Raw genomic sequence first — 24,265 nt, forward strand, 5'->3', positions numbered from 1 at the left:
AGCAGGAGTTATTGGGTCTAACAGTTGCTTACCTTATTGACAAATTATTTAGGGATATCTTTTAAACATTGTGGTCACCCAGGAGAATCACCAGAGACCGTGAATTTCAGAAATGTTTTCTGTCCTGATTCCATAGACAATTTGACCTGTATATTATGCTCTATTTTGGTGATTTATCAGATCTTGCTGTGAGTCTGGGAATATTGCTAATATCAAATGACTTGGGACCTAGGGACAGGACAATATTTAAGCCATTCTTAATTAAAATAAAAGTTTTTCCTAGGAGAAGAGTAGGTTTAAAAGCTTTCTCTTTTGATTTCGGTTGTAAAGCTGCTTTCCATTTATCATACTAATATCAGATGGAAATACTAAAAAAAGATGGAAAATGTTAGGAAGAACTTCGATATTAAAAGTGTCCAAGGTTTGAATCTACAGACAAGGCATCTCCTTGTCTGCTTACTGCCACAGTGAATTAAGCAACTGAAAGGTGAGCCTGGATCATTTCTTTTAACTGAGTTTTTATTTAGAAGGGGGGAGGGGATACACATGACTCACTTTGGATTCTTTCTCTGGGAAACTCACCTGAGTTTTAAAGAAATTTGATGTGTCACTGGCACTGCCTTAGAAGGACTTCGGCAGTATTAACAAGAGAAGTAGAGAAAGATGTTGAGGGAACTATCACTGTGATTTTATGAAATGGTAGACACTTTCATCTTTGAGTCACTGCTCCCCTTGCCCCACTCCAAATTATGGACCTATGCCATTTGCACCGTGGACTTTTCTGTTTTGCTGAGAATGTTGCAATGTGGCTGATGCAACTTGAAGGTAGCTGATAAGTACCAGCCAGGGACAACACACTCTTGTCCTGAGACCCTTCCTCACTATTTGCAGCAGTGTTTTTCTCTAGGCTCCTCTGCCCTTTCACCATAGTTGGAGAGGTGAAGTAATGTAATCTGGTCTTCCCACACCTCTACACCTCCCAAATCTGGTCAGATTGTAATGGAACACCCTATAGTTGTGAGGCCCTGAGTACTTTGTAAGGAAAGGAAAAGAAACGTGTGTGTGTGTGTGTTCATGAGTTTGTAATGGAACTGGCTTTGAGCGTCTACTAACAGGTCACAGGCTTTACTAAAACTTCCTGTTCCCATCTCACAATAAGCCTACTTGAATTTTGTCTTATATTCATTTTTCAGATGAGCAAACAGAGGCTCCAAGAGGACAACTCATTTTTTTAAAGTAAACTCTACCCCCAGTGTGGGGCTAGAACTCACAACCTTGAGTTCAATAATCACGTTTCTACCAACTGAAACTAGCCAGGCGCCTCATGAAAGAAGACAAATAACTTACCCACGATGACATGGTTAGGAAGTAGCAGGTCCCGAACATGGAGTCTTTCTGACTCCAAAGTCCTTTCCTTGCCACCCTGACATTGTTGGAGGCTGGGAAAACTTGAAATCTGGAATTATGGGAGAGGAGGAGGATCTGCTTGGAAATAATTCAGCTGACAGAGGTGATGCGTTAGCCATAGCACAATTGTGAAGATTCCCAAAGCCTCGTAGGGTGTTTTCTAGTGACTACACCATGAGTAGGGGAAGTGGAAAGTTTCAGCACTATTTGCTTTAACCCAGAGGTCAGTCTGGGAATGCTGGTTGGAGATTTCAGTTAAGAGTATCTTAATTAAAGACTCCGTGAACCCACCATGGTGCTGTGATTAGGGATGTCCAAGAGGAGCTCAGCACTGCTATTGGTTCATAGAGTCTGCAGGTTATGAAAGCCTGGAGAATACACATCACCATGTGATAGATTTTAAAAGGCTCACATTGTCCTCAGGTGAATGAATAAAGGAAAACATGAAGGCATGTGTTCTTTTCTTGATAGGAAGAGTTTCCCCTTCATTTCACTAATAGTCTCATTTTCCTCTTACATCCTAGCAACATAGATTATGAAGGGGCCGAAAGAAATAGGACCAATTTTCTTTTTCCCAGTTATTTCCTATTGTGGTGTTATTTCCTGCCAGTGGAGATGTGGCCACATACTATACGAGTGTTTTTAGTTACCTAGTTGCATGGGAAGGCAAACGTTGTCTCTACATAAAAATACCAACCCATCTTTGTCTTCTCTCTCCCTACGCTATCATTCTTTAATCCCTGTGCCCTCCACAGGCAGTTAGTTTCTCCCTCACTTTGCCCCTTTCCAATTTTTGTAATAAAGGAGTGTCTTCTATTCTTATCCTCTCTCTTTTTGTAAGTTTGTGTCAATACAGTGCTAATAGTATAATGCAACTTGATTGCAAAGTGAAATAATGCATAGAAAGAGTAACATATTTTTTCTTTGTTAGGTCCAAGTATTACAACAGAGTTCTGGTGACTAAAAATTAATATGTGTGAATGCAATATAGATTTTGATTAATTTTTATTTTTCAAGATAAAATTCTAATAAACTTTGAGATTTTACTTCCCACTCTAAACAGAATCAATGTTGCAATGAACATCCTTGTGCACGTGTGCAAAGGTTTATCCAGGAGCCATATTTAAGTATTAGAATTGCATTTTATTTTAATATACAGTGCTCAAGGGCCCTCCAAAAAGACTAAAACCTATGCCCTCACTAGCAGTCTGTGAAAATACATATTATCAAAATATTTTGATAATCTGATAGGTGGAAACACTATCTAGTGACATTAATTTGCATTTTTCTAATTAATTTCAGAGGTTTTGTATGTTTATTGGATTTTTGTTTTCCTGTTGGTGAATTTTCCTCTTTATATCCTTTGCCAATTTCTTTCTTGGATTGTTTATCCTTTCTGTTTTTATTTATAGGAGTTATTTATGTATGGTTTGGACTAATTTTTGGCTGCTATTTATGCTGTAAACATTTTCTCCCAGTTTGTTTCCTAAATTTAACTCTGTTTATGGTGTCTTGATTTCTTTCTTTTTTCTTTTAACATAGTCAAATTTATTCTTTTGCTACTTATTTATTATTTAATAGATTCTCCTTAATCCCTACATTCATAAAGGTCATGAATGTGTTTTCCTATATTTTCTCTCAATAATTTTATAATTTTAAAGTTTTTAATCCACCCGAGACTTATTTGTAAGCATGATACAAGGTACAAAGCTTTAATTTTTTTTTCCCTCAAAGGAATTGTCAATTTTCTGGACACTATGTCTTGAAGAGGTAGGTCATTCTTCCCCCACTGATGCCAGCTGAATCCACTAGCATTGTTGCAATGCTGCACACAGCATGCTATTTCCCTTCCTATAGCCATCCCCACTGCACGCCTTCTTCCTAGTCTAGTGCCCACTCAGGATTAAATTCAAGAGGCAGCCCTCCACCCTCAGAAATATTTCCTAGTCACATGCTTCACACCCACCAGTGATTCCCATTTAGAATGAATCCAAACTGCTTACCACAGTCAACAAGGCCGTATGAAAGCTGTCTTCTCTCAGACCTCACCTCCTGTTCTCTCCCTTTGCTCACTCATTTCATTGGGCTTTTGCTGTCCTCCAGTATCCTGAGCCTGGCTCTCAGAACTTGCTGACCACTCTGCCTTGGAGCTTTGCTGCTTATCCTCCACTTCTCAGCTTAAATTTCCACTCTTCAGAGAGCTCTTCCTGGTTCCCACTGTCCAAAACAGTGTCCGATGGCATCGTGCTATCACTTGTCCCCTTTATTTTCTTATTATCATTAGTAGAAATCTCATTTTTTGTTTATTTTCAAACTATCCATCTCTTGCACTAGAATGTACTGATTTTTTTTTTTCTTTCTCATCTTTCACTCTAGTTCCAAGATCTAAATCAAAGTCTGATACATAGTGGAGAATTAATGAATGTTGAATAAATGAATGTCCTTGTTTATGTTCCTGAAGGGACTTATGCTTACCTCTGTCATAGCAGCCCCCACACTATTTTAATTGGGTTTCTTTGACTGATGTTTATACTAAGCTTCCTGAAGGATCATGATTTTTCTTTCTTTCTTTCTTTCTTTTTTTTTTTTTTTTTGTCTTTATATCTGATGCTTGACACAGGGTTGATAAATGTATATTGGCTGAATAAATAAGTGAGTAAATGAATTCACTTGGCATTGACATTGGAACTTGACATTGAGATACCATTTTTAAAGAGTAAATATATTACTTTATTTATTTAAAAATTTTTTTTTTAACATTTAGTTTTGAGAGACAGAAAGAGACAGAGCACAAGCAGGGGAGGGGCAGAGAGAGAGAGGAAGACACAGAATCCGAAACAGGCTCCAGACTCTGAGCTGTCAGCACTGAGTCTGATGTGGGGCTCAAACCCACAAGCTGTGAGATCATGACCTGAGCCAAAATTGGACACTCAGCCGACTGAGCCACCCAGGTGCCCCAAGAGTAAATATATTACTTTAAAGGAAATACTCACTTTCTTTAGATACCAGTGAGACAAAAGCCAGCATGCCATATTGTTCATTTAGGGGATTATAATCAGTTATCTAATACTGTGTAACAAGCTGCCCCAAAACTTAATGGCTGAAAAAGATAATGATTTATTATTTATTGTAATTCTATGGGTTGGATAGGTGATTCTTCTGCTGGTTTTTCCTGGGCTCAATCATGCAACTGATTTCAACTGGAAGATAAACTAGGTCTTATTCCCATGACTGAAGTCTCTGATATTGGCTGTTGATTGGGATGCTTGGAATGACCAAGTCTCTTTCTCCTGGAGTATTTTATTCCTGGCCTCTTTATGGCATGGTGGCCTCAGCCCATCATTCCAAGAGGGTGAAAACAGAAGTCACAGGTCTCTTGAGGCTTAGCCTCAGAAGTCAAACAATTCTATTGGTCAAAGAAATTTGTAATAATAACAGCTCATTAGAGGGGTGATGAAATAGACTTGATGAAATAGACTTCATTCAATAATGGGAAAAAATGCAAAATCAGCTTTTGGTTCAAGATAGCATTGGTCTCACTAGAGCAATTTGCATAACACTTTATGGATTTATTATGAGCCTTTTTAGGACTCACTCTGTGCCTGAAAACCTACATCCATAATTTTTTGAGACAGACTTCTTTCTACTTTGGACATGTCAAGCAATTGTGGAACAATGCTATGAGATAACGGGATTATGCCCGTTTACCTAGAATGCCTTTTTACCTAGATGTGAATATCTATTAGGCACCTCCTTAAATTTTTTGAACTCTTAGCAAGGATCTTACAGCCACACCCATGATTTGATACTTACCCTTTGTCTATTTCTTACTTGAGAATCTTCTGCCATATGGAGAGACCAAAAATGCAAAACAGTCTTACTTTTGAACTTAGCATGTCTTGAACGCATCATTTTACTTTAAATTCTACTTGAAAATGAACAGTGCCTTCATTAATTCATCTCTTTCTTTATGGACCTTATCATGCATAGCTAAAAACACCAACTGACACATTCATTATACTCCTTAGAAATCTCCTCAATCAGGTCCACAAGTTTATTAGAAAACTCTCCATCTCCCAAGTTACCACAGGTGACAGTGTTGCCAATTTTTTCATGACTATAAAAAGTGATCCATCCCCTTTGCAGTTTCTTATAGTAATTTTCTCACTGTTCTTCCAATTTCCAAAGCAGTCTCCTTACTGCCCTTCTAGGCTCTGCCCAACCCTTAATCCCAAAGCCAAGGCCACACGTTTTAGCCCTTTTTGTATTGTTGTTTTTACATCCTCCCTCTGACAGGTACTGCTTCTATATCTGTTATTTTTTTCTTTGTTAACAGCTACCCAAAAGCATACTGACTTAAAAAAATAATGATTCATTAATTCTCATATTTCTATGAGTCAGCTGAGTAGGTTCTCTGCCATTTTTGCAGGGACTTACTCATGTGGCTTATTCAGATACAAGGTCAACTGGAAGGGAAAGTCCAAGATGGCCTTGTAAATATGCCTATAGTTTTGATGTGGCTGTCAGCTGGGACAATTGGGATATCTGGACTTCTCTGTCCTAAAGGTTTTGTATCTGAGGGCATCTATACATAGTGTGCCACTCTCAGGGCAACATTCCTAGATGAGGAAAAGAAGCTCAAAGTTCTCTTAAGGTCTCACTCAGATGTCTCATAGCATTGTGTTCACCATTCTACTTGTCAAGAAAGGTACCAGATCAGCTCATGTTCGAGGGCTGGAGAATAGACTTCATCTGTTGAGGGGTAGTGGCAAACTAACATTGCAAAATGGAGTGTAGAATGGAAGAATGTATAGTGTCTACTTTCACAAATAACAAATAATTTACATAAGTAATAATCATAAAATTTTAGGAGATCTAATGAACTATTTGGGAAAAAAGATGATAGGTCAGTAATAGAGAAAGCATAAATAATTTCTTGACCATTCTGACTATAGAAGATTATGGAGGAAAAGAGACAGCTTTCTTGACTATGAAGAGTAAACATTAAGAAGACACAAAACTATTTCTGATAATTCTGAGGGAAGAGAAATTAACAAAAGGAGATTTGGGAGGATTATTAAAACTATTTTATGGGATGGTCAATTCACATTTAAAATAGTTAAGAGATTTCCAACAAGAATGGATACAGTTCACTAATGAGGGCTTCATTGGGAGAAAACAGCCTTAGTTGTCAGGTTTTGTATGTGATTAAAAAAAAATCCTTCTTCAGTTTCTATGTGTGTTGCTGTTGTACATTTCTATTCACTAATGGTCCTGTGGCCCAAGCAAGATGGACTCTAAAGGTGGTTATCTACTAAGGTATATTATTCATTTTTTCATATGTGTGTGCAGTTAATTTGTCCACCCTCTAATTCATTCAATCAGTAAGTATTTATTTTGTATCTAATACATACCTGGCAGTCTGCTAGGCACTGGAGATCCAATGTGAGTTCTCCTGGAGCTGATGGTCCAGTGGGGGAGATAGACAACTACTCACCACAAACACAAAGACAGAGTTACAACTGTGACAAGAAGAGGTACCGAGTGGTATCAAACACTCCTGAAGGTTAGTGCTAGTGAAGGTAGTTGAGAAGCCAGGCTGGAGCTTGAGCAAGACCAGCAGGGAGCAGGTACAGAATGGAAGGAGTACTCACTGTCAAGTTCTTGGCTCTCAGGGCCTCAACTTTTATAGTCAGCTGGAAATAAAGCTCAGCCACTTTTTTTATTTCTTTAAACATTTTTTCATTTTTTGAAAGACAGAGCGCTAGTGGGGGAGGGGCAAAGAGAGGGAGACAGATTCCTAAGCAGGCTCCAGACTCTGAGCTCTCAGCACAGAACCCAAAGTGGGGATCGAACCCACACACCATGAGATCATGACCTGATCTGAAGTCAGACCCTTAAACGACTGAGCCACCCGGGGAGCGCCCCAAACTCAGCCACTCTATAGGCACCATTGTGTAACCTCCAGAGCACAGAAACTCAAAGGGCTGTCGAGGTCTGGTTGGCTTAAGTACTTTTGGTTCACAATGCCTCAAGGAAATATACCTTTAAGTGGGTACTTTAGAAATACAAAAGAAGAAACAATATAATGGGCAAGCCATGTATAGGCTTACTTCATTAATATGTGCATATGAACACATTGACTGCCTTAGGCAGAAGTGACCTTGCAGAACTGCCAATTCACCCTTACTAGGGGCTGGTAAGTGGTTAGTGACAGTCTTGGTGGGAGAGTACACGAGAGAGCATGAAGTTAGAGTTAGATGTGGGTTTATGTCCCCATTCTGCTTTTTACTAGCAGTGTGAGCTTGAAAAGTTTGCTTAATCTCTTTGAACCTCAGTTTTCTCATCTATAAAGTGTGTATGTTAATATTTGTTTGGCTCATTATAGATTAAATGAGATAACATAGCATGGATGATGCTACCACATACTAAGTACTCATAGTATGGTAGATATTATTTTAATCTATATCTCCCCAAATGTGTACTAGTTACTCTGATAGTAATAAATATGGTCTGGTTCCTATAGGGCATCATTCTCAGAATAATGTAGTCACAATGGCCGTACTGACTTGCAGTCATCCTGCCTGACCTGTGGTTGGTACTGGCCACAGATTGTCCTATAAATCTCTGTGGACTTTGAGAAAGATCTATTTACCTTAAATTAAATTTGTATTTTTGCCCTGAAAAGAATGACTTAAGTTTGAATGCTTCTGGGAAAACTAAGTTCCTGGAAAGATAAATCTCTCTCTTTTTTTTAAGGAGCTCCGTTAGAGCTCCTTTCTCTTAAGAACATTCTTCCAGACTTTGGGCTAAATCCAGGGCTTCCCCTGGGCATGAAATAATGATAGCTAGAAAAAGTTTACTTTTTCCCTGCTATTTAAGAATGATTTACATTTTTAACAAAAGGTATACTTTGTCATCAACAACTGGGTTCATCTGAGAAAAATGTCACCAAGGACTGTGTCCTTGGGTGTGTAGAATTCATAGGGAACCAACATATACAAATGGTTTTTATCTTCATCTTCTGAAAACTGAGATTCTTCTAAATCACAGTCAAAGCTATTTAATTGGAACAGGGTCTTTCCAAGATCTCTATTTGCACATGGTTTATGCTGCATCAGAAAAGCTCTACATACCATGAACTTCCTGTCACACGCAGTATCTAAACAAGTAAAAATTGATAACTAGAAAGTGGGAGTCCAAGTTACCAGTCACTATGTGTCTTATCACATTAAAAACAAACAGTGCATACCATTTCTGAAACTATTCCTGGGTCCTTAAGTTGAGACTTAGGTTGCAGCACCATACAAATAAACATAAAGTAAAATAAACATTTTATCCCTGCTCCCACAAATACTCAAGGCTTAAACTTTGAATCATTAGGCTTCTTTCTGTCCTTGCCCCTCCTTTATATCTGCTCTATTCAAGTCTCTTTCTTTCCATCCATCTAGACACCACTGTGCTAAGCATAAAGTCATCTCACTTAAGCAGCAAATTTCCTCCTTTTACTGCTTACCCTGCCCATGCCACCTTCTCATTAGAGTACTTTTGAACATAGATCTCATTGTGTTGCTCAGCATTTCCACTAGCTCCACACTGACACAGAGTCCCCAAACATTTTACAGAAAGGAATACTTTCTCCTCAGAGCCTTAAGGATGATAGAATCCTGTATGAACTTGTGTAACTTCACAGATGAGGAAGGTTTTCACATACATAGTTTCATTCAGTCTTTTTTCATTATGAAATATTTCCCATATGCAAAAAAATTGAGTAATATCATCAGCCTCCTTGTATTTACCCTCCAGCTTAAGGAGAGTATTATAGATGCTGTGGAAATTCCCTTATGTACCCACCCAGTCTTTCTGTGCCACTGTTCTGAATGTGGATTCAACACTTCCATACGTGTCTCTAGAGGTTACAGCAGGGATCACAAGTGTTTTCTATAAAGGCCAGATAGTGAATATTTTAGGCTTTGCAGACCATATGGACTGTGTCAAAACTACTTAACTCTGCTATTGTTGCATGAAGACAGCCACAGACATATATGTAAACAAAAGGGTAAATTTGATCTTTGGCAGGCTGCATTTGGCTCATGAATCCTAGTTTACTGACCCCTGCATTAGAGTATCAATGGTAATATAGAGCATTGTTTGCGTATCTTTAAACTTACATGCATTTATCAAACTGTATTTTTCTGTAACCTGATTCTTTTGCTCAAGATGTTTTAAGTTTGATCCATATGAATACATATGGATAGTCCTAGTTCATTCGCTTTAAGTGTTGTATAGCATTTAGGAATATACTTACTGCATTATACGTGTACTATTTATTGTCCATTGTCTTGTTGATGGACATATATGCTATTTCCAGTTTTTTACTATTGGAAACAATGCAGTGAACATTTGTGTACATGTCACCTATACATATATGTAAACACTTATGAAGGGTTACCTTTTAATCTCTACAGCAGCCCTATAATTTAGACTTTTAAGTTTTCATTCACCTGAAGCTCAGAGTGTAGTATGGGGAGGGGAGTGTTAAGTGGATAGTCCCAGGTCATACATGAAGCTAGGGAAGGTCAGCCTAGTTCTCCATCCTAATCTCACGTCTCATCTCTATTCTCTGTTAGACCACAGCTGTTGCTTCTGTGTATGTGTAGCACTACCAGGTGTGATAGGAGGACACAAAAGGAATATAAGTTGTGACTCCAGCCTTCTTCGAATTTACAATCCTGTGCTGCAAAGGGGAAGATGACAGATGTAGCTAACTCATTAATTACCACATGAGGAGGAGAAAGATAAATGACAGAGGAGTGTCCATGGAGAAATTGGGGCATACATGGAAAAAAAAAATCTACAAAACTGAGAGCTATAAGAGCACATTTGAGTAAATAGAGACATACTTGCCCATGAAAAGCAAATTGCATATTATAAAGAGGTAAATCCTCCTACCTAAATATATAGGTTTGGTACCATCTCAAACTCCTAAAGAAACTTTTTAGAAAAAGAATGTGACACAAGATATGATTATTTACTACAGAGAATAAAAAGATGAGAGTATCTTAGGAAATACTGAAAAAGAATGAACCTTAATAGGGAATGATAATATTGGTCCAAGATAGAACTGTGAGATCAATGGGAAACTAAATTTAGAGTCAAGAAAAGGAGCATAGATCAGTGGGAAAAAGTATTTAAGAAACAATTCTGAGAAAAGTCACCTTGTACCATAAACTTAAAAATAAAAAGCAATAAAAATAAGCTTAAAAAATCTGATATATTTAACCACATACAATGGAAAAACTTTTCAGGTGAAGATAATTAAAAGCAAATAAAAATGTTTGTAGTAAATATTCCAGATATTCCAGAATAGGAATACATTCAATATGCAAAGAACTCTTATAAGTCAACAAAAAAGATGAACACTTCCATAGAAAAATGACAAAGAACATAAACAGAAAATGGAAAGAAACTATCACATATAGACAATAAAGATGTAAAAGGGCGCCTGGGTGGCTCAGTCTGTTAAGCATCCAACTCTTGATTTCATCTCATGTCATGATCTCACAGTTTGTGGGATCAAGTCCTGTGTTGGGTTCTGTACTGAAAGCATGGAGACTCCTTGGGATTCTGTCTCCCTCTCTCTCTGCCTCTCCCAAGCTCATGGGCACATGCCCTCTCTGTCTCTCTCTCTGTCTCTCTCTCAAAACAAAGAAATAAAAAGAAAAAAAGATGTAAAGTTTTTTTTTTTACTTTACTAATAATCAAAGAAATGCAATTTAATACAGTGAGATAGGATTTGTCACCTATCAGGTTAGAGAAGATTGTTGAAGGAAGGTGTGCTGAGAAAGGCAGGCACTCTTACTGAATGCTGCTGGGAGTGTAGATTAAAAAAAGATTATAGAATGCAATTTGGCATTTTCAAATGCTTTTTTGCATTGTCTGAATTTTCTGCAATGGTTCTTTTATTTTAAAAATACTTTCATTTAAAAATAAATGTTAACTTTTCAGGAAAACAGAAAGGGAAGCCTGTGTGCAAATTCAGACATCTTTCTTTCTTTGCTCTGATTCTAAATTCAATCCTTTGTGTATTAACACACACATTAATTTATCTGAATAGAAATAATGGCTTTCTGTGATCTGCATTTTTATGACTAACTCCAGAGAATTTTTAGGTTCTCTGTCTATAGTTTCTTAAAGTTCAGTATTTAAACAGAACCTTTAACCGTATTTCTAAGCAGGTGTTCTTTTAATGCATGTGCTTAGTCATTGCTGGCTGTGTGGCTGGTGCCTGACAGTGGTGACTTCCTTTCTCATCTGCATGCTCATTCATCCACAACGGACTTTCTCTACCTGTGCTCTTTGGCTCCAAGGAGAAAGATCCATGCTATTTGTAGAGAAAGCCTAATGGGCAAGGTATAGTTTTGATGAAATGGACACTGATAATAATTAGTAATAAACTCAATCCAGAATATTTATTATTTAAACATTAAAAATCTTAAGCTCATTAGACTTTTTAAATTCATATTTATGTGCATGTTTTAGTTACAGAAAAGTATGATATGATAATCAATTATAGACATCCAGTCATTAAAATGTGCTACACTAGAGTAAGATTCTGCAGTCTAGTGGAATGAAATGTGAATTCAGAGAGGAACAGGAATGATAAAAAAATTTTTTCCAGATGTTAACAGTTTTTAGGATAAGGGAGTATTTCTTTGAAGGATAAGGGAGGATATTAAGTTGCTGGGGTATTTAAGAGTAGATTTAAGAGTAATTGAATAGGGTTGAGAATAATGTAATAACACATAAAATGTCAATTTTTATAATATGTCAGAAGTTAACTTTTTTGCAACTTTTATGTGAAAAACTATGGATATAAACCAAAAAATGTGTTGATGGAGTATATTGTTTTTCAACCATTTTATATAGGATAAATGAACAAAAACTATTCCGAGGCCACTAGTGTAAAGAATACTCATTGCTTATTCTCAACCTACAAATATGACTCCTTATATGGAAGGGAGGATTTGAGGGGAAAAAAAGACTGCAGAGCTAAGGTGTGGGGTCTCCTGGGACTTAGGCTTTCCATTGCAATTCTTCCCCTAACAAGAGGGTGGAAAATATTACAGAAAGGAGGACATAGAAGTAACCCTAATGAAAGAAATAATATATGTGGAAACAATTGTCAAATGCTTGGGACATGGTAGATGCTCATTACGTGACAAACCAGGTAAGGCTAAAGTCGCCAATCCCAGTAAGGAGCTGCTAAGAAGACCGTACTATTATGAGATGTATATAAGTGAGTTTATACCCCCAAGGCAATCATTATGTTTATTCATAGTTTGCCTATATTTACTTAATTAAAAAGATTTCTTCTTTTGTTATTTGTTTAAGGCAGGGATTAACAAACTTCTGCACAGGGCTAGGTAATACATGTTTTTAGCTTTGTGGGCCATACAGTATGCGTTGCAACTACCCAACTTCTTTTCTGGGGGAAAGAAGCCATAGATATTCCATAAACAAATGGATGTGACTATGTGCCACTTACACTTTATGAATAGTTATGTTTGAGTTTCATGTAAGTTTTATGTCTTATGAAACATCCTTCTTTTGATTTTTTTCAACCATCCAAAAGTATAGTACCATTGTTAGCTTGCAGTCTGTATAAAAACAGATGGCAGACCAGTGTTAGCCTGTGAGCAATAGTTTGCCCAACCCTGATTTAAGGCACTGTTTAAGGGCCCTTTATGCTAAGAGTGGGTGTAGTATTGGAAGGATACACAGGAAACTGGCCATTGTAGTTGAATTTTGGTAATGGAAATGGGTAACAGAGCTAGAAGGAAGACTAATTTTTCAGTGTACCGTTTGAATTGCTTACCACATGCTTGCATTACCATTTCAAAAATTAAAGAGTGTCCTTTTCTTTAAGTCCCTTGAGGAATCATAAACCCAACAAATCTGGTTTGAGCAGACTCTGCCAACTGTTTCCAGATTCTAGAGGGCTCTCTTGTTAGCTACTCAGGGGCACCCATATTGTGGATCTCCAGCCAGGGGTAATGACTCAAGTGCTACAGAATTTGGGGAATTGGACTTTCATTTGGGTGAGAGATTGATAAATTATGTCCTTTGTGCTAATAGGAGAACCTCTTCCTTATCTTGTACCATTTCTCCAGGAAGAGCATGCCAAATGGCAGGGAATTTGGCAGAACTAAGCGGGAGAAGCAATTAATACAGATCATTTAATTGAGCCAACATTTCTTGAGGGCCTATTATGTGCCAGGTACTTGAACTAAAGATACCAAGTTTATATGAACATACAGAGTAAAATATAAGAAGGAAAATATAAGAATCCAAAATAAAGATGAGTATACCTGGAAAATATTACAGAGCTATCATGTGGTATGAGGGAGCTTGATGAACATGACTGAAGGCTGAAAAAGACAAATATGAGAAAAACATAGCACAGAGGGAAATGTAAGGGAAGAGTCAAAGAACTAAAATCTCCCCCCCCCCTTTTTTAAAGACCAGAGGAAAAGGGTCTTATGTTATTACAGAGTATACATTTGGATTGAAAATTAGGAGAAATTCCTAACTCTATATTGTGGGTTCCTGAAAACTATTATTATGGGAAGGAAACTGTGGAATTTCCTATTTCAGAGGAGGAACTCTATCTAGAAGAATAGTTGCTTGAATTTTGGGGAGGCTTTTCAATCCATTTATTATACAATATGCAGGCACATATACATAATGATCATACACAATTAATTTATGTATTAATATATACACAGTGAATATATACCTAAACAATTCATACACACATATTAAAAGTTGAATTTTCCTAGTCCACAACTGGCTTGTTAGTATAAATGAGGTCTTATAAATAGTGACAACTCATCTTTTACTGGTTTATTACTCAGGACCTTCAGCTTTCTATCAGAGTCCAAGTATTTCAGAAGTGCCTTAGGGTCTCCTCATGTTTGTTCATGATCAGGTTTGTTCTGGCTGTCTCTTCCATTACCTCTTGTGTCCATGAGTAAGAGTAGTGCCCAACCAGCAGTCACAGTTCCTCTCCTTCTCCATGGGTTATGGTGATACCTAGGGTGCTGCTGCTATTTCACAATTGCCCTAGAAAGGCCCTGGTCGTCTTGGGGTCAAAGTTCCACTGTGATATGTGCCAGAGTTGCATGAGGGTGAGTAGTCTCTCTTACTTGTTGCATTCTGTTGGAAGGATCTACCTCTACTTTATACTTCAATGCTTCTAGATTTCATTTTTATTTATAGCCTTTCCTCTCACCTTAGGGTGGCAGGAAGGCCTTTTGAATCCAGTATGGTTTGGCCAAACCGTGCTACATTGAGAATTACACATTTATGACATGACTAAGGTTTGCTTTAGGATGAAGGTTCCTGGCTCCCTCTGACTTTAGAATGGGCTTTTTTTTTTCCCCAACAGGCCCCTTAGCTTTCTGGAGAGTAGATTCTGGTAGGGCCATGCCATTGGTTCACCAGATGGACCCAGATTTGTCTGCATTCCCACAGTGGGCTTTGTATCCTATAGCAGGAGGTTCTCTCTCTCTTGCCTCTACAGCCACCCCCTCTATAAAAATTGCCCTTGAAACCACTTCTTCATCAGCTACTTCCCTATCTTGGCACCTTTTCATGCCCCAACCTCTCTATTAGAGCATACTGATCTTAGGCTTTATCACCAGCTTTCATGACAATCTGTAATTGTCTGTGTATATGTGGGATTTTTTTAAGTTTATTTATTTATTTTGAGAGAGAGAGAGAGCAAGCGTGTATGAGAGAGTGGAGGAGAGGCAGACAGGGAGAGACAGAAAATACCAAGTAGGCTTCGTATTGTCAGTGCAGAGCCAGATGCGGGGCCCAAACTCAGTAACTGTAAGATCATGACCTGAGTCAAAGTTGGATACCTAACCAACTGAGCCACATAGGTGCCCCGATGTGTGATGATTTTTAATCTCTTTATTAAGCTTGATGTCATAGATCGTGGATACTTTTTTTTTCTTTTTACCATTTTAGCGCCAAAGATCCAGCCCAGAGCTTAATGCAGAATAAATCCTCAATAAATGTTTTTTGCAAGCATGAATAAATAACTGAATGCATCAGCATAGTCTGGTAGACTACCTTACCAGAAGCCTAGTGTATCTGAAACTCACTTCTGCTTGAACTGGAACATTCTGCTGAGTGAAAGAGAAAGAAATAGAGACATAAATAGTAGGGACATTATAATGAAATAAATTTGTCCAACAGAAACTCTATATGCTCTTCCTGAATAGCAAATGTAAATATTTATTTGTAAACAAAATGATTTCTTAGTAGAGACATGATAAAAAGGTCTAAAAAGTCATCCTTAGAAAACAGCCTTGGAGAAGAAATTCTGATTGTATAACTTTTCATTACTTGACCTTTCAAGTTATCTCTTCAGGAAAGTAGGAAACATAGTGGAAGGAAGGAAGGAAGGAAGGAAGGAAGGAAGGAAGGAAGGCCTAAAGATATAACTAAAAGTGGACATTGCTTCCCTTGGGTTCTTGGATTCATTCTGGACATTACTCAGTATGAAACTTCAGACACTTTGGTGAGATTTACCATTATTTTTCCTTTTACCATAACTTTTTTTTCTATCCCATGTAAATATAAGACCATGATAGACCCTGAGAGTGAAAATGCAAGCCCCTGAAATTTTCTCTAAAAAGCAAAAATTAAGATCCTGTGAGAACATTTAGTGAATTTTTGATTTGCTGCTATAGTGCCTACTAAAGAAAATTCCAGAAGGAAATGGTCTTAAATCACTTTTGTGTCTGGAAATACCTGTTCAACTTAGGAATAAGGTTTAAGAGATTAAGTCATTGATTTATCCCATTTTTCATCAAAGCCTTTCTATTTGTTTCTGTTTTTTTCTACTTGTAAAAGAAATAAAGACACAACCAAAATGTCATCAAATCTTGTACAAATTTCTCAAGTGCTGAAATTTAAATGAAAACATATGGTGTTTTCCCAGATCCATTACAGAGTGTCTCTTTTGAAAGCACATATCCTGGGCATTTGTAAGTTCAAATGAGGGGTAAAAATGATAAATACTGAGAACAGATATGTACAGAAAGGCTCTGGCAAAATGTCTACAAACAGATCCATTTGCTATTTTGTGTATAAGCTTGCTCCCTTTCTCCCTCTCTCTTTTAACTAAATATCTATGCCCCCACCCTTCCTCAAACTCTACTACTTATTTGTCTTTCAGAGTTTTCTTTTGAAGACTACCGTAACAAAGGGATATTTTAAATAGAACTTTGGATGGGATCAAAAATGAATCTCATCGAACACTCCCACTTACCTGTCACGGATGAATTTTCTCTTTCTGAAAATTTATTTGGTAAGTTGTCAAGTTCATTTGAATATAAGTGAAAATAAAGTGCAACTTGGAAATACATGAGAAAAAAGCCTAGATGATGAATCCAACAGAACCCAGAAAAGTTTTTGTTCCATCTAAGTACTCAATAAACATGCCAGGTTAGATACCATGCCAGGTTAGAGGCAGATCACACCTTGGATTTATTGAGCCTGATGGTCTTCTTTTTTACAGTCGAGGGCTGCAAGGCAAGAGAGCTTTGTGACTTGTTCAAGGCCATGAGGCTAGATAATTAACAGAGCTGGGAGTAGAAACAGATTCCTGTTCCAGGCTAATTCTGATATTATTATAGCATGTACTAGAGTATGAAATCATGCTTCTTATGGTTTAATATTATACCTATAAAAGGTTGGGGTTGCTTAGGTTATAGTTCTGCAATAAGTTTCCTTTCTACTCTTCTTCCCATGCTGGGGGATATATGGCACAGTGTCATGATTAGTCATTTAAATTGGATTGAGGACAATCTGTACTAAGTTGTTTTCAGTAGATCTGTAACTAGATGATACCATAAAATGATATATTGCTTCACTTTATGCATTTATGAAAAAACTTCTCATTATAGTTTCAGTTGAGAACATCAGCAAAGACTCGACAGCAGCAATATTTTAGATGGGGCAGGGAAGCTTTCTGCCACTCTTAAAATAATTCCCTTCTGTATAATAGCCCTTCTGGGAGGCTTGGATGCTCCCAGTTTTTTACTCTACATTAAAGTATGGACCATGGACTCTGATAGTGAAAATGCAAACATTTATAATTCCACAAAATGCAATATTTGGAGGCATGACATCCTTGCCTATTTGGTTGCAGACAACCTTGAACAATATTAATTAATAGCTTATGCTATTACCTAGTAGTCATTAGCATCTTAGTGTGTAATGGTTTAGCAGGTCATTTCCAAGGAGAGGTCATTATTTGTATTACCTGTTTACATATCTACCTGTACCATACAGTATAAGAGCATTTAAGGGCAGTGACCATATTTTACTAATCCTAGTATGCACTTGCTAAATAAGAACCAACTAATAAATAATAAAAGGGAAGGAGAAAAGAGGTTTAGGGAGAAAAAGAGATATTTATCAGTAACTCTCAGAGAGACCAAAGGCAGCAGTAATTATTTATGAAATGCCAGTTCTGGGACATAAGTGCTGTATCTTATTTCTTCCATTTGGCGTTTCTTCATCCTATGGATGCATTCAAAGACAACGGTGCCTACTTCCATGTCCATTTACATGACCATTTACTTCTGTTCTACCCTTTTATGAGTCCTGAAAACAACCTGCATAGACATCTTTATAATTTTTGTCCTACTAATCAGAACTCACAGGATAGTTAAAACTGTACATGTATATTGTAGACTAAGGAAAATTCCACTTAAGATTATTTTTTCACTTCACTGAAATTTTATGATTGCATGGTAGGATCTCTGAGAAAGCACATTATTAGATTGAAGGCTCACCTCATCAGCCATGAGGTGAAAAAGATGTGAGCAGATAGAGAAAAATTTGTGAAGGTGCTGTCACGTTAGAAGCATCTGGAAATGATTGCTTGAGGAAGCACTGTAACTCACGCTTTCAGTGTTGCTTTTCCTCCAGCTCTCCTTTGCTAGACCACATTCTTAATTTGTTTCCTAACACAGTCATTTAAGATTTCTGAGAATACATAGTATAAGACACATGAGCCACCAGCACAGCTGTTATTCCTGACTGGAGCAGTTTCCTCAAATCTTCATCTGGTCTTCTCTCCTGGTAAATTAATATCCAGTGTGGCCATTGGGACATGCTTTCCTTTTCTCCATTAAGTTCTAGAGCCGGCCCTAAGCATTTTTATCACATCTCTTTCCTCCTGGGGGCTCAGTCTCACTCCACACAACATACCTGAGCTAAAGGTACACCAAAGCGGTGGATGGAGACTTTCATTTTAATTTCCTTATTCCTCCTCCCATCTTCTTTTGTCTCCTGATGAGCCTGATGGATTCTTTGGGCTTCCCATCCTGAGCTTAGGATTCAGAGCACCAGGGAAAAGACTATGGCCCATGGATGAGTAACCCACAGTGCCTAACTCACCACTCCTGGATTTTGAGATATGCTAGAGACTCGGAAGTATTAACCCATGGACTCAACTAGCTGGAGAGTGAAACTCTTTTCCAATGGTCTGTGTAATGAAAACCAGCTATCATGTTGTTACAACAAAGGAAAGTGAGGTTAATTGTATAGCATATGGATAGCTATCATTTCTTCCACCCAAATATTGAGTACCAACTATATACCTGGCATTGGAATAAAGCAGGGAAAAAGACAGGCAAGATCCTAGTGGAGGGTAGACTCACAATAAGCATACAAATAAATAAATAAACAAAATAACATGTGGTAGTGGTAAGTGCTATGAAAACAATAAAACAGGGTGATATCATAGTAACTGGAAGGATGGGACTGCTCTAACTGGTGTGGCCAAGGAAAGCCTCTGAGGAGTTGACAATTGAGCTGAGACTGAAAGACAAGAAGCCAAGGAGAACATTTTAGGCAGAGGAAATAGTAAGTGCAAAAGCCCAAAGTCTGCAATGGACTTTAAGGCCTTGTCTTTTCATTTTTATTTAGGGTCATTGAAAGAGTCTAGACAACTGGTTTTGGACCCTGCATCCCCATTAACCAACATGAGTAAAAGGAGATGATTAGATGGAGAATTCTAGAACCACTGTCTAGTTTTTTTTTTAATTTTTTTTTAACATTTTTATTTATTTTTGAGACAGAGAGAGACAGAGCATGAATGGGGGAGGGGCAGAGAGAGAAGGAGACACAGAATCGGAAGCAGGCTCCAGGCTCTGAGCCATCAGCCCAGAGCCCGATGCGGGGCTCGAACTCACGGACCGTGAGATCGTGACCTGAGCTGAAGTCGGACGCTCAACCGACTGAGCCACCCAGGCGCCCCAACCACTGTCTAGTTTTAACATCTGAATCCACAAATTGCTCTAGTTGTGCTAGAAAGCGGTGACCTGGACTCAGTGGTACTTATCTGGCACATGACGTGACTTCTAAGGTGGCCTTGGGCATGGTCCTCCTCCCTGCAGGTTACTATAAAGGCCATAATGAAATCCCAATGTTAAGACAGTGGGAAGGTGCTGGTAAGATTATATAGCAAGTACTGATAAGTACTTACTAATGGGCACTGGTGACACTAATTACCTCTGCAGTGAGAACTTTCAGCCTCTTCTAGAGATGGCTATGGACCCCTTACTCTCTGAAGGCTTTGGGTAAGGTGATGGGAGCGCATCTCCTCATGTATAAATGGTTACCCTGAAGAGAGGAGCCTGAAGCAAGGACTCGCACACAGGCAGTTTATGTGAGAGGTGATCCTGGGTTGTAGAAATCAAAGACTGGAGTCATGAAACGGGGACAGAGGAAAACCAACATGAGATGAGTTACGAGGGTCCCTGTTGTGGACAAGGGGATCTTGATTCCCCTGAGAGTAGCACAGAGGATTGTCTTCTGAGGAACCAGGGACTGGGGCAGTTACTAACAGGGTCACCCCTGGGGGCATGAACTCCCTGGCACTTGTGGGTTGTGCCTTTATTACTCCCAGTGGAATCAGGCCAAGTGGTCTCCCTCCTATGGTGTTGGAGAAGTTCTGAGCAGAAAGCAAAAAGATATGCAGCATGATCCTGAAATGACAGACTAAGTATGAGGTGAGTCTGAGCTCATGTGTGATCACTTGCTGTGGCTACAGCTGAAATGAGGGGTGGGCTTCAGGATGTGACACTGCCACCAGAGGGGTCTGCCACACAGTATTAATGTGATTTTTCCGCTAAATCAGTTTAAATATTCAAAGGAAGGCTAAGATTTGGAGGGGGGATGGGGCAGATTTGCTCTATAGATTCTGTTTTCTTAAACTGGTTCTTGCAGAAAAGAAGGAAAGAAGCTAGGACAGAATGGAATTGTAGAGATGAGACTGGAATCACTTTCTGAGGTCGTTTAATTTATTCTGCTACCACACATCCCTGACAAATCCAGATGGGAATCTAGCTCATTGGTAACTCAATCCACATATAGGACTCGGAATGGAAGGACATGGTGACCCAAAAGAGATAAGTCTCCTTTCCTTTGGGACATCCTACAAGCCAGGAAACTTGGTCAAAGATTAATTTAGTGGGTTGAGAAAGGCTTCTCTGATGAATGAAGAAGGCAGGATCTTTATGCAATTAGTGCACAATAAAAGGTAATCATGACAAAGTCCACAGCTTCCCACAGTTTGACATGGTGAATAGGTATGTTATATAAAACCTATGTATTCTTTTACCAAACTGTGCCTTAAGAACTCAAAAAATCACAAAATTTCAGATGAATAAAAAAGCATTCTAACAATAGGATAGCATAAGCAAGAGAAGGTACTGTCTTACGCTCCAATATCCAATGTTCTTAGTGCAGTGAATTCTGGTTCTTTTGGCTCAGTGATATTGGGAAAAGTTCACTGATTGTGAGTGGAAATAAGCAATGAAATTTAAAGAAATAAAGTCTAAGAGGCAATTGAGACACTCTGAAGTTTAGTTTTCTCCCTTGTAAATGGGGATAATAATGACACATTACAGCTTGTTGGGAGAATTGAGTGGCTGTGTTGAAAGTGTTTTTGTAAACCTGAAGGCATCACACAACATAATTAATCCAGAGTTTTCAAGGTAGTTGTTACTATTTAAATTGTTGAAATGATAAACACCGCCCTACTCATTAAGGGAAGGAAGTGCTATTTATCTTAACATTGTTGAATGCAAAGAATCTTCAAGGAGCCAACAAAACCCAACAGCATGGAAATAAATTTCCAGGTTCCCTAAGGAAGGAAACACTTGTTCTGTCTCATCTTGGTGTTATGGCTTTGCTAACAGTAGCTATGGAATCTGTGTTTTTATATTAATTTTTATATTTGTATCTAATAGTCTTTCCAAAGCCCTGTTTTGAATGAGGATCAGCAAGTGGCAGGAGGCATATCCCAAATAATTCCTTTCCTTTAGCTATTTTTCATTACTTTGTGCTTCCCTTAGCTGTTTATGTCCATTTTCTCTGGGTAGTTTTATTTTTTTATTAAAAAAATTTTTTTAAATGATTACTTATTTTTGAGAGAAAGAGAGATACAGAGTGTGTGCAGGGGAGGTACAGAGAGAGAGGGAGACACAGAATCCAAAGCAGGCTCCAGGCTCTGAGCTGGCAGCACAGAGCTAGACACAGGGCTTGAACTCATGAACTGAGAGATCATGTCCTGAGCCGAAGTCAGATGCTTAACTGACTGAGCCACCCAGGTGCCCCTGGGTAGTTCTATTTTTATTAAAAGATATTCATTTTAGAATCTTATTCTTGCTTATGTCTTTTGCTTAAATTAAAAGAATCTTTCAGATGTTACAGAGTCAGTCAGATGTTTTAAAATACAATTAAAGGTCTTAAGATGCAGTTTTGTGGAATATTTCTGACATTTCACTTCAGGTTTTTTTTTTTTTTTAATCTCACTGAGTTCAACTAAAGTGAATGTAGTTCTGATGTGATGGGTAAATTGAAGCTGAAAGTTTCCAGAAGATGAAAAGATACCATTGGCTCAGACAAATCGGGAGCTTTGTTTTAGTGTAATGTAAATATTGTGTCACTACTGTTTCTTACCCATATCTTTTCTGCAGATTTATGCAATATCTAAGTTTTTATTAATTCACTATGGCTTTGGATTTTGCACTCCCAGGAATCTCAGATCTGGTAACCCTTGTTGGTGGAGTTTAGAAATGGAAGATGGTAAACAAGTATTGACAGGGACTTTCCTTATTACAAAATAGAGTAGACAAAACAGTGCTTCTTCTGATAGGGCTGAATAGTTTGGCGAAGGCATGCAGTGGGATGAAGAATTACAAAGTGGCTAACTGGTGGGTGACTCCATTGCCATCCAGGGCCTTGCGCTCAACCTTGTAGGCTAAGAAACAAATCTCAAGGGCACTCAGAATAACCAAGCTGAGAAAGATTGAATATAAAATCAGATTGAAAATTTATACACTTACAGGGATGAAAAGAATTGTGCTAATGGTAACAGCTACTATTTCTTGAGTGCTTTCTATATGTCAGATATCATACTTATTCTATATTAGTTAGCAAGCTTCCTGCATTCAAGTCCATCTCTGTCATTTACTGGTATGTGGTCCTTTAACTTTATGCAAGTGACTTGCTTTATTTAATCAAGTTCTCAGAAGAATGCCTGGCACATCACAAGTACTCTATAACTATTTGCCATTAGTATTAATTATTTTATTTTTTTATTAAAAATTTTTAAAATGTTTTATTTATTTTTGAGAGAGAGAGAGACAGCACGAGTATGGCAGAGGCAGAGAGAGAGGGAGACACAGAATCTGAAGCAGACTCCAGGCTCTGAGCTGTCAGCACAGAGCCCGATGTGGGGTTCCAACCCATGAACCATGAGATCATGAACTGAGCCCAAGTTGGATGTTTATCCGACTAAGCCACCCAGGTGCCCCACCATTAATATTCTTACAACACTCCTATGAGGTGTATACCATTACTATTCCCCTTTTACTGGTGAGAAAATGGAGATTTAAAAAGTTCAATAATCTGCTTAAAGTTCCATAGGTAGTTAAGTGGAAACCAAACTATAATCAAGACAAGGAATTAGAATTGGATGGTTAAGGATCCAGGCTAAGAGAACACTCACATTCGCCTTCTCAGGGGAGGTCTTTCCAATGAGATTACATCACCCAGAGTCTATTGGTCAAGTCTCCTCTAAAGGATAGTTCTCAGAAAACCTGGGACTACCTAATTTCAAGGCTTCATAGCTCATTCTCCGACTTACCAGGAAGGATGTATCATTCACATTGTTCCCAAGTACCTTATGCAATAGGACCAATAGAACTTTCTGTGATGGTGAAATGTTCTAGATCTACATTGTCCAATGCGGTTGCTACTGTCCACATATTAACACTTAAAATAAGACGAGCGTAACTGAGGAATTGATTCTAATTTAATTTAATTAATTTTAATTTAAGTAGCCATATATGACTACTATTAGTAGTAGTAGTAGCTACTACTATGGCTACTATTTCAGTGCACAGAACAGCAGGGGGATAATGTATTTTTAGAAAAAAAATAACATGAGGCAGTTGGTCATCACTGAGAAAGAAGCAAAGGGATCCAACCAGTCTTATTATGAGAATATCGTGTGTGAATGTCACTAGCAACAGCTGTTTCCCCGATCAGCTAAATTGTCCTACTCATTTCCTTGTTAGTATAGCAGTTTCTGAGGGCAAGAAGCCCATTTGTTTGAGCAGTTAAAAAGTCAGTAGAGGATTATTAAAATTGAAAACTCAGAGATAATTTGTCCTGGTTAAATCCTTTGGGTAGCTCTTCCACCCAGGATCCTCTCAAGGCAAGTTCTGGGGTTGTGAGGAGAGGAGAATGAAATCAGAAG

The 24,265-nt window shown here is 38.1% G+C and overlaps 1 protein-coding gene and 1 long non-coding RNA gene across 3 annotated transcripts in view; one reads left to right on the forward strand and one right to left on the reverse strand.

The window, feature by feature from the left end:
* Window positions 1–1,410, reverse strand: part of LOC115519489 — a 35,625-nt gene extending 34,215 nt beyond the window's left edge. Inside the window, exon 1 of the long non-coding RNA XR_003970525.1 lies at window positions 1,348–1,410. This is a non-coding gene — a long non-coding RNA (uncharacterized LOC115519489). The remainder of the gene's footprint in view (window positions 1–1,347) is intronic.
* NR1H4 (nuclear receptor subfamily 1 group H member 4) overlaps window positions 1–24,265 on the forward strand; it is a 74,917-nt gene that overhangs the window by 375 nt on the left and 50,277 nt on the right. For both annotated transcript variants that reach the window (XM_030323487.1, XM_030323488.1), the window contains exon 2: window positions 16,661–16,792. In XM_030323487.1, the coding sequence (XP_030179347.1) occupies window positions 16,714–16,792 (79 nt within the window). In that variant the 5' untranslated portion in view covers window positions 16,661–16,713. The remainder of the gene's footprint in view (window positions 1–16,660; window positions 16,793–24,265) is intronic.

The sequence above is a fragment of the Lynx canadensis genome, chromosome B4, assembly GCF_007474595.2.
Source record: "Lynx canadensis isolate LIC74 chromosome B4, mLynCan4.pri.v2, whole genome shotgun sequence".
In the NCBI taxonomy this organism is placed as follows: domain Eukaryota; kingdom Metazoa; phylum Chordata; class Mammalia; order Carnivora; family Felidae; genus Lynx; species Lynx canadensis.